The 11,743-nt window shown below is 33.0% G+C and overlaps 1 protein-coding gene and 1 long non-coding RNA gene across 2 annotated transcripts; one reads left to right on the top strand and one right to left on the bottom strand.

The window, feature by feature from the left end:
• Positions 1-511: 511 nt before the first annotated feature.
• On the bottom strand, positions 512-2,092 carry LOC127108112 (uncharacterized). Its single transcript, XR_007795958.1, has 2 exons — positions 1,032-2,092; positions 512-866 (listed from the first exon to the last, which is right to left on the bottom strand). It is a non-coding gene; the product is annotated as an uncharacterized LOC127108112 (long non-coding RNA).
• Positions 2,093-8,292: 6,200 nt separating this feature from the next.
• LOC127104645 (cation/H(+) antiporter 2) lies at positions 8,293-11,243 on the top strand. The gene is made up of 3 exons (XM_051041821.1): positions 8,293-8,445; positions 8,694-9,680; positions 10,026-11,243. The coding sequence occupies exons 1-3, from the start codon at positions 8,293-8,295 to the stop codon at positions 11,241-11,243; spliced, it is 2,358 nt and encodes a 785-aa protein (XP_050897778.1).
• The last annotated feature ends 500 nt before the right edge of the window (positions 11,244-11,743 follow it).

The raw sequence follows: 11,743 nt of genomic DNA, 5'->3' as shown, positions 1-11,743 counted from the left end.
TCAAAACACATACACACATAAAAAAGGGCTCCTTACCTGTAATCTCTGGCATTTTATTAGTTTTTATTTGAAAACTTCTTATCTTTGGGTTTTGGTCGTACTTTTCCCTTTTCCTTTGGAAACAATAAAAGCGCGGTGACGACTTTGGTTTTATTGACGTCAAGTTTATCCATAGATTGATGGTCATGAATTTACCGCCACACCTAGTTCGTTGTACATCTTGGGCCTTGCTAAGGTCTTTGTTTCATGCTTGGCATTGTTCATCCAAGTTATGGTCATGTCCATTGATTCATGATTAGTCATCCATCAAGTTTATCACTTAGTTCATTTCAATCCATTACAATCCATTTGCAAGTCATAATCATAATTAATTCAATTCATGTTAAGTCATACATTTCCAAGGCCATTCATGTCAAGTTTCAATCCATTTACAAGTCATATTCCATTCAAATTACAAGTCATGTTCATTTATTCCATTTCAATCCAAATCCAAGCATATTCATGGACAAGATTCAATTTCAAAACCTTTCAAATTCATTCAAATAACCATTTACAATCCATTATATTGTCCATTCCATGAGAAAAAATTACAAAAAATGAACTTTGACCAAATGTTGACTTTGGTCAATATTTGACTTTTTGCTCAACTTTGACCAAAGTCAACTTAATCATTTTACAACCCAAAGTCCTAAATCCTATTCATAACCTCCCAAATTCCTACTTGATATTTTCCATTTGTTATGGATATTTCAAATTTCAAACTTGATGTCTTTCATCTTTGCAGGCCTTGTACATAATTCACCTCATGTGTGCACGACCATGTGCTGCCAAACCATGCCATAGGTAGATAATAAGGGAAGCCCCGCCTGCATTAAATTCAAAATCAGACCAGAATCAAATATATGCTACAACAATGCATGTGACCTAGCTGCAATGCAAACCTAAACCAGAATCGAACTTATGCAAACCATGCCAAAATGCAGAACTTAGCAAAACAAGGCAAGACATGAAATGCAATCACAAGTCATGACCTGATTCATACTTGTACACAAGCCAATGGACCATGAGGTCATGCTGCAGAAACCATCCAAACATTGGCCAATTTTTAACCATAAACCAAGACCTACCACTTCATTACCAACAAACCTGCATTACAAAGTCATAATACACATTCTACACTATAAAACACAAAGGAAAAAAACCATGAAACACCTACAATGCATCAGGGTCAAATTCAGCCAACACAATCTGAACTTAACCATTCACTAAACCACATTACTGGACAAAACCTAACATTCACAAAATTTAACTCAGAAAAACCTAACTAACTTAGCCTAGGGATCTGCAAAATAACTAATCCAGAACTACCCTAACAGAATTCGCAACTACCTCACAATTCCCTCCTAACAAAACTGTCAGAACAGAATGAACCATTGGGAACTTCAATTATGAACCTCCTCTTCATTCAACAAACCCCTTCTAATTCAAAAAATTCCCCCCAACTTCCTCCACCACCCGAACTTCATCATAATAGAACCCAAAAACTTCACTCTGCAACACCCTCCACAACCACTGAGAATGATCTTCATCTTCATCACTCACCCTCAACCTTCATAACTTCAACTTCTTCACACTCGAACGTCTAGAACTTCGAATGTTCAACAATTCCTAACCAACTACAACCACTCCCTTAACCAATTTCAGAAACCTGCAAAAAACGAAAATTCAAGAACACCCTCACTCACCATCAGCTTCACTCTTCAGCCGAAACACAACCTTTAACCCTCCACCTTTCAACGATAACACTCAGAGAAGAAGAACAAGAAAAACTAAAAAAGAAGAGAAAAGGTAAGAAGCGAAGGAAAACGGAAGCGCATAAACAAAGGGGAGCGATTACCCGGAGCTTGCGCAGAATCTGGTATGTCGTTCGTACGTGAGGATTCGCTGAAGGTCGTGTGTTTAGATCCATGAATATCCTTAGCAAGTTCTGAAGGTTCATGTTGGTATTGAACCCGGGTTGGAAAGATGAGAGAATTGGGCTTTCATACGTCCCAAGAGCTTCATGTCCCAAGCAAACCATGGCTTCAAACACCCCTCAATGTTTATGCACCCCAGACCCATGTTCATATTAACCTTTTTCTTAATTCTCTCTTAATCCATGATTAGGGTTTTTAATGTATTTTAATTTTGTTTATTTTCATCTGATTAATCTTGATTTTAGAAAAAAGGTAAATTTCTTGATTTTAGATTTTGGATATTAGGAATTTTTGTTGATTTTAGTTTAATCCATAATTAGATTTAATTAGGCGATTAGTTAGAAATTAGGTCTAATTAAAAAATTTAGATTAGATTTAGTTTTTTGAAATTCCTGAATTAATTCATAAATCATTAACCTTGCCATGATTAGAATTTAGACATTAGGTTTTGATATTTCTTTTGGTGGATTTTGTTGTGATTAATATGGTTAACGGGTGACTTTACCATGATTAGACATTAGGTTAATTTTCATTCAATTTTACTATTGTATGATGATTGCTCATGTCCATGTGGATTAGATTACATTCTTGATGTAGATTGTTAATTTCCCATTTGATTAATTTTGATCCTAATTCATGTTTAGTTAGATTTTAATCTTTAGAGTTAATATTTATTTTTAATTGTCCATTTAATCAATTCATTTGGTTTGTGATCATATTGATAAATTGAAAATCTCATTTCAATTTAGGTGATGAATGCTTTGTATGTCTAATTTCATTTGCCATTATCACATGATAGATCTTTGATTACTTTTCATTGATTAATCCATTGCCACTTGAATTGATTTAAACCACTGAATGTGCTTACGTTTGTTGCATCATTCTCATTTGACTTGATATCATGCTAACCCCATTTGTTGTTTTGTGTTTCTACATGTGACATTGAGATTCAAGCATACTTCTAACTAGCCTTGCATCTAACCAATTCATTCTCATCCAATAGTCTTGTATTGTTTGAAACGTCATGCCACTTGTATGTTTTAGACATGGTACATAGTTTGTAACTTGTATTTTCTTTCCATTTCCATTTGTATTGTGTGGATCCATCCCCCCATACCATAAACATGTAACACTCTATGTTTATTTCTTTTAGTATTGCATCATGCATGCTAACTAAAAAGATAAAAATAAGCGATAAAACAAAACTTTTCAAAAGACAAAAAGCATACTTTATCCAACGTCAAATGTTTTCCAAATAAAATCACACAAAGCAACACGAGTGCTTGATTCAACGTTAAGTATCTCATCCACTCCATCCCTTCTTTTCCATCTCTTCCTCAACCTCTCACCACTTCATAAAATATCAATAATAAACCCTTGATCCAACGTTAAGCGGTATTTTTTCAAACAAAATTTAAAACATAATAAAATACGATTAGGGTTGTATGTCACGAGCCTTAAGTGGTAGATAAGGGATGAGAATGGAGCTTTCCGGCATTCATTATGAGTATTTTGAACACAAGACACTTGGCTTGGTAGTTCGAGATATTCACCTATACTCATAGTCTTTAGTGCAATCCGAAGTCAAGAACAATCTCTCTTCAAAACATAAAATCAATATTAACTCATCAAACCTTTTGTTTGAGCCTTAGGGAATCACTTTGAAAACCCTTTTCAAGGTATTAAATCAACAAAACAAACAAATATTTTGTACCATGAACTACGAGGCTCTAATTACTCACTTCGACAAGTGGGCATACGTAGGCACGAGGACCCAAATCCTTGGCGAGCACATTAATAAAATATCCATTTTTACTCCATAAACCTTTAGCAAGTAAGCATTAAGATAACGATACTCATTCAAGCATAGATATCCTAGATGTTTCCTATATAGTACGATGGATGTGAGGGGTGCTAATACATTCCCCTTGCATAACCGACTTTCGAACCTGTTCGTGGTTGTGATGACCATTCTTTTGAGGTTTTATCGATATTTTCCCTTTTCTTTGGAATAAATAAAAACTGATGGCGACTCTGTATTTTTCGCGTAGCGACAGGCATCATACAGATACTCAGGACTAGTTTGCTACAGTAAGTTGAAGGTATCTCTTGGAGTGGCTTTCTGTAGTTGTCGTTTCTTTTAGTAGGGTCTTGCTCTGGTCAATGTAACATCAGGTTGGGGACGTTTTGTTTTAATTTCTTTTGTCTTAGTGAGTTTGTCATTGTGTTTCAATGAGGTTTAAATGGTGATGATGTGAACATCACGATAATTGTTATTGCATTATGAGATTTAATACCTTGAATTGCAATTGTAAATTATTTTGATTGATTCTGCTACAATGATACCCCAAGTGAACGTGAGCAAGCAATGGCAGGTGTTGTGTGATAAGTTTTGTAACCCGTGTTATGGAGCATGACTAAATTTTGGTGTGCGTTACAACTCCTCATACTACTTTTAGGATTATCGACTGACCTCACTAACCAACACAGGTCTTTTCAGCAGGTTTTGTCCTCACTCACATGCTTTCCTGGAAACTTCCCAGAAGGTCACCCATCCAAATACTACTCTAAGTCAAGCACGTTTAACTATGGAGTTCTTATCTGTTAGGATACCGAAAAGAAGATGCATTTTGTTTTAGGAAACCTAACAGATAAGAACTCCATAGTTAAGTGTGCTTGACTTGGAGTAGTATTTGGATAGGTGGCCTTCTGGGAAGTTTTTCGGAAAGCGTATAAGTGAGGACAAAGTATGCTGAAAAGACTCGTGTTGGTTTGTGGGGTCAGTCGATAATTCTGAAAGTAGTTTGAGGTGTTACAGTTGGTATCAGAGACAGGCCTCTCCTAGTACAATGTGGTTCGGGGATGAACCAAGCAGAAGCTAGTGGGCATGTAACACCTGAGGTCGAAGAGGGAAGAAAATGGTTACATGTAATACCCGAGGGAGAGGGAATGGTTATCGGTGTACGAGGCATGACAATGAGACACTCCTAGCAGCTTCTAGGGAAAACCCGAATTCACATCAGAATGAGAGGGATCCTAAGGTTGTTCAGGTATGGGACTGCATGGTTGAAGGAATGCTTATAAGGATTAATTAGTACTACTTATACCAACAAGATGCATCTTCTTTTCGGTATCCTAACAGATAAGAACTCCATAGTTAAGCGTGTTTGACTTGTAGTATTATGTGGATGGGTGACCTTCTGGGAAGTTTTCCAGAAAGCGTGTGAGTGAGGATAAAGCATGTTGAAAAGACTCGTGTTGGTTTGTGGGGTCAGTCAGTAATCCTGAAAGCAGTTTGGGGCGTTACATGCGTGACACCCTTGTAGTCGTATTTTCGATCAAATTATGCATTAAAGTTATGTGCGGGGTTTAGGGTGTTACACAACTCAATACATTTTGGGAAATGATTCAATTTTTCATACTATTTCCTGTATAATATGCAACCATTACAAAATGCATGTATTTTGATTTACTCCATACATATTGGATACTACCTTCTTGGCCTCATAACTACGGTCTGACAAATTGGTATCTACCGGTAGCATTTATTTTAGCAAATCAAACAATTTTGTGAAACTTTTATCCGTCCATCCACTTTTGTCTGCAGATTAAACAATTTTAACACCACAAATAATCGTGTACGATTTGTGCACCCTTTATATAACGGTGCATCCTTGTCATTACATAAAATATCATAAATATGGACTTTACTAAAATAAGATTCTTCAATATCACGAATCATATCTTCTAGCCGATCATCCATATCTACATCAACTTTATATCTTTGTGACATCACCGTTTATTTTTTCTACTTCACCATGCCACGTTCATATTGTATAATTTTGAAAAATTATATCATAACAAAGGTGATGAAATTTTTCTTTCTTTAAAAACTTTTTAATATTCTCGCATATAACACAAGGATAATAAAAGATTTCATTATTGTCAGGAAGATTTTTTTTCACGTATTCAAGGAATTCAAGAACTCCTTTATCATACACCAGACCTAATTTATCAACTTTCACTCAACTATAATCCATATTACATTCTGAAATTTATATCAAAAGCTTATAAAATCATTTAACAATACAATAATACAACAATACAACACCAACATTCTTAATACAACAAATTATTAAATAAAATTTCAACAACTACAACAATAATATATACCATAATACAACAATACAACAACAACATTGTCAACAACATTATAATAATCTCAACGCAACAACACAAATAAGAATGAAACAACTATTACAACAATATATAATAATCTCAACAACTCATAAACAAATCTCAATCTCACTCAATCACAACAACATACAACATTAAACAATAACAAAACCTATAACTATCTCAACAAATAGTAAAAAACTAAAACTTAACATGAATGTTGATGAAATAGATAACGTATCACAATTGAGAAGAAGATGAAGAGACAGAGAAATGAATTTTATGTACGATTCTTGAAGTTTTGTCTTTCCACTCCTTGATCCGAACCTGAAATGATGGAGTTTGATTGGTCTTTGTTATCACTTTCTTTTGTTCTTTCGCTAGGACACTTGTGTTATGAAGGAAATAAACTAAAACATGTTATGTTTTAATTTTCGAGAAACACTTTACACCACAATTATAAAAAAGTTATTGTAGTTTTATATTATACATATTACCATAGTTTCCAAGAGCAACCGGGGTGAAATTATTTAGGGATTTTTCTATAAAACATAACAAATACGCCATTCAACTCTTTATTAAATCTAACTCATCTCACTTTCAACTTGCATATTCCATTCTTTAAAGATTAATACAATATATTGAACAACTTTATTTAAAGATTAATGTTAAAATTCACTTTATCAAGTAAACAATATGTTTGAATCTTAACATTAATCTTTAATGCTAAAATTTTCAAGATATAGAAAAAATGAATGAAGATATTGTCACAAAGCGTACATGAGAATTAAAAAATGGCGTCTCTAAAAATATAAATTATGTTATTGTGAAAACTAAATTCTTTGTGATTTGTGAAGACTAAATTCTCTCTGAGTTTGTGAAAACTAAAACTCATTGAGACTAAAAAAATGAACGCCACATTTCACTATGGATGGTTGAATTGACGGTGATAAAAAAATATTTTTTTTAAATATAAAAAATTAAGGAAGACGTCTTTTTTATCATACAAAAAAATGAAAAATTGCTGGTGCATATAATCGAAACTAATAATCTTTAACTTATCATCACGATTATATATTGTAACGAGATGAAAATATTTTATTAAGTAAATTAAAAATTAATACCTCTAAATAAGAGTTATTATTCTATTGATTTAAAAACCAAAATAATAAAATATTATAAAATATATATTTTGTAACGGCGAACTTCTCTATTTTTTTTAGTAATGTCCCTAAAAAATCTTATATTTTCCTTCCCTCTCATAAACAAAGTCTTCGATACCAACTAACATCTATAACATCGGTCATATATTATTGAAAAATATTTAAAATATTTTTATTTGACTATTATCTTTGTATAATGCAAAATCACTAATCCTAGTTTCAGTTTTAGATGCATCTCAAAATCACATTGTTAGTTGATACAATAAATATTCATTTTCATTATATATATATATATATATATATATATATATATATATATATATATATATATATATATATATATATATATATATATATATATATATATATATATATATATATATATATATATATATATATATGAGATTAATTACTATACACTGTCAGTGTAAAATGTTTTACACAATCGATTCATCACCATCACCCGTTTGTATTACTTTATAGATTTTTAAAATAAAAGTCAAACTTGTTTCAACATTCAACGACTATGATTAACTGACAGTGTAAAATCATTTTACATCGTCAGTATATATATATACCCCTCTAAATCTTATGTGTATTTGTACCATGTTTATGAATAAATATTTTCCCATATTATTATACTTATTTTGTCTTTAAGGATCAAGCTCAAATTAGAAGAATTTTATTTTATTTTGGTGCATGGCTTGAATACCCCCAATTACTTCTATTAAAATTAAGTAATTAATCAACATAATAAAAGTACTCCAAAGACAACAATTAATTGCAAGCTTAAGCTAAAGTAACGGAGAAAATAATATAAAGGGTATATGTTTTGTTGAGAGTCTTCCACCAAAAATATAGGATCACAAACATGAACCAGAACACCCTTGATTTCAAATTGTTTTTGTTAGAACTTAAAATCACATATCAATAAATTTTCTAATTGATTGATTTTTGACAAATACAAGAAACACAACATGGATGCCACTCACACAATGTTTTGTGAAAATGATATTGTTAACCCTCTAAGCTCAATTGGCATGCAACTTTCATGCATTCTTGTTGTGTCACATTTCTTCAATGTGCTGCTTAGAAGTTTGGGCCAACCAGGACCTATTGCACAAATTCTGGTAATCAATCAACAACTTTTTATTTCACATGCATCCACATTATAAAAATATTATTATCATAGACATAGACACAACACCGACACTGGTAATAATTTTAAAAAATAAATAAATTAAACATAATTACAAGTGTCGGTGTTGTGTCGGTATCGTATCTGACACAAACATGGACACGAAGATGCCTCTTTTCATAAGTGTCGGTAGTACAAAGCTTTTAACTGATTAAAATTGTGCATTTCATTGTTCAACAGGCTGGGTTGATACTAGGGCCAATGTCACATATACCGTACATAAGAAAAACATTCTTCCCACCAAGTTCAATAAATTACTATGAAGTTGTGGGCTTCTTCTGCCGCATACATTTCATGTTCTTATTCGGTTTAGAGACAAACATTCAGTACACATTGCGTAATCTACGTTTGGTCACCTTGATAGCATGTGGTGGTGCCCTAGTTGGCGCAATTTTCGGTCTATCAGTCTCATTTTATTTGTATCAAAACCTAAATCTGAATCTCAACATTTATTATTTCTGCATGGTCATCATGTTAATGGTATCATACACGAGCTCCCCGATGGTGATCCGTTTATCAGCTGAGTTACGTTTTGCAGCGTCTAATATCGGGCGAATCGCGGTGTCCTCCGCATTGATAACCGAAATGGGTTGCTTGTTATTCTTTGACGTAGTGGTTTGTTGGACAAAATCAAACCACATTTCCAATGGTTTTCTCTGTACTATCACTATATCTTTCGTGATTCTGATTAACAAATACTTATCTGTATGGTTAAACTCGAGAAACCGATGCCAAAAATACCTCAAAGCCGCTGAGTTATTACTCATTCTTTTTGTTCTTCTAACTAGTTCAATGGTTATAGAAATTTTGGGTTACAATAGTATTATTAGTTGTTTTATAATTGGATTGTTGTTTCCTAAAGAAGGTAAAACAGCTAGGACATTGATATATAAACTTGGTTATTCAATTTACAATTTTGTTCTTCCTATTTATTTTGGGTATATGGGTTTACAATGTGACCTCATACAAGTGTTCCGAAGCTTGAATAAAACAACAGATACTGCAATATTGATTTTGTTGTGCATTGGTAGCAAACTTGGTGGCACACTTTTGGTTTGTCGATACCTTAATATTCCTACAAGTGAAGGGATTTTTATTGGCTTCATAATGAATACTAGAGGTTATGCTGATTTGTTGTTCATTGCTTCTATAGCAAAACATTCAATTGTGAGTATAATTCTTGCTTCATTTAATGTACTAACTCATTACTACAAATCATAACACAGAGACACCAGACACAGACACATACACAATCTTTGTCTAATTTAATGCTCGTTACACACTCTTTGTCTAATTTAATGCTTGTTGCTATGAAGCACATACACTGACACTAACATGTTTTTTTCTAGAGGTGTTGATTCTACAAAGATTTATTGTCTAGTTTAATGCTCATTGTTATAAAGCACAAAGCACATACACAAGACACATACACTATACATGAACACGTCTTTTTTTAGAGGTGTTATGCTAAAGAGACTCGTTGTCTAATTTAATATTTATTTACATTTACAGGATCTCGACGTAGAAGCTTACAATATGTTGATAGTATCGATAATATTGAACACAGTTATATCAGGAATAGTTGTGGCTTTTCTAGCAAAAGGGGAAGCGAAAATGTTTTCGAACAACCATACTACAATTGAACCTCAACAAGTGGAAGACGAGCTTCGGATTTTGGCTTGTGTATACGATCCTCGACAAGTATCTGCAGTACTTGCCACAATACTAGCAATGCATGGCTCAAGAACATCGCCTTCCACGACTTATTTAATGCATCTTATAGAGCTCGTGAAGAAAATCAAGTCCAATTTGTTATACCATGAAAAAGAAAATGGAAGCCTTAGCGATGACGAAGATTCCTATGGTGGAAATGATGTGGTGGACATTAATAATGCCTTAGATGCATTCACTTTAGATACAAAGATTTTGATTCACCAAAAAAAGACGGTATCTTGTTTTCCAAGTATGTATGAAGATGTTTGCAATGAAGCAGAAGATCTTAAAGCGACAATAATTCTTATCCCTTTTCATAAACACGAGCGTATTGATGGAAAACTCGAGAGTGGAAAAGAAAGTATAATAGTTACTAATCAGAAGATTCTCAGGCACGCGCCTTGCTCTGTTGGTGTGATCATTGAAAGAGGCCTTACTAAGACATTTGGTTTCTCAGAACTAATTGAGTCAGAAGCCACACAAAATGTTGCAACACTTTTCTTCGGAGGTCCAGATGATCGCGAGGCTATTGCTTGGAGCCTAAGAATCTCCAAATGCCCTCATATCAACTTGACAATTATCAGATTTTTGCCATTGTCCGCTTCATCAAAAAATGAATTGATTAACAAAAACGAAGTGCAATACGATGAAAAGGAAATTCTGATGTCCTTGTCAGGGGAAGAGAGTGAGAACGACGAGATTGACAATACGTTCATGGTCGATTTCTATAACCGGCATGTGACTTTAGGACAAATCAGATATGTGGAAAATTTTGTGAGGGATGGAAAGCAAACATTGGAATGTTTGAAAGATGTTGGAGACATGTACTCTTTGTTTGTAGTTGGAAAAGGTGGTAGAAGAAATAACTCATTAACAATAGGTATGAGTGATTGGGAGGAATGTCCCGAACTTGGAACAGTTGGTGATGTGTTGGCTTCTTCAGATTTTGATATTCATGGATCAGTTTTGGTCATTCAACAACATAGAGATGCTAAGAAAGGCTTAATACATTATTAGTTATATGTACAAATATAATAACATTTAGATTTATTCATTTACTTATATTTATGAACATAGTTTGCACATATGATTTTGTATAAGGTGATATAAATTACATTGTTGAAAAATATGGAGATATTTTGTTCATGAGATTAGCCATAATGATTCATGTGTTGGTGATTGGAAGCTATTGATAGTTAAAAACCATTCATTGGAATGAAGTTCTAATCAAAGAAAAATGTATATTCATTCTACATTAGTTATGCTAAATCTGCTAGGGTTGGAGTTTTGATTAAAATTAGTTGTGTTCAAAGGTTTCTATGGAGTATTTTGATATTACATATGTTGTTGTTTGAATTAGAGTGTGAAGCTAGCCTATATATTAAAATAAATTATGATGAAAAATAGATTTTTCACGGTTTCATTAAAGATCACAATCATGATCTTTTTTTACCATATGCACATTTTCTTACAATAAAATAATTATTAAATCTCAAAAGAATTGAATTGAGAGTATG

The sequence above is a fragment of the Lathyrus oleraceus genome, chromosome 7 (genome assembly GCF_024323335.1).
Source record: "Lathyrus oleraceus cultivar Zhongwan6 chromosome 7, CAAS_Psat_ZW6_1.0, whole genome shotgun sequence".
NCBI lineage: Eukaryota > Viridiplantae > Streptophyta > Magnoliopsida > Fabales > Fabaceae > Lathyrus > Lathyrus oleraceus.
The sequence above is the reverse complement of the archived record's forward strand: the minus strand, read 5'-3'. Positions and strand labels throughout refer to the sequence as shown.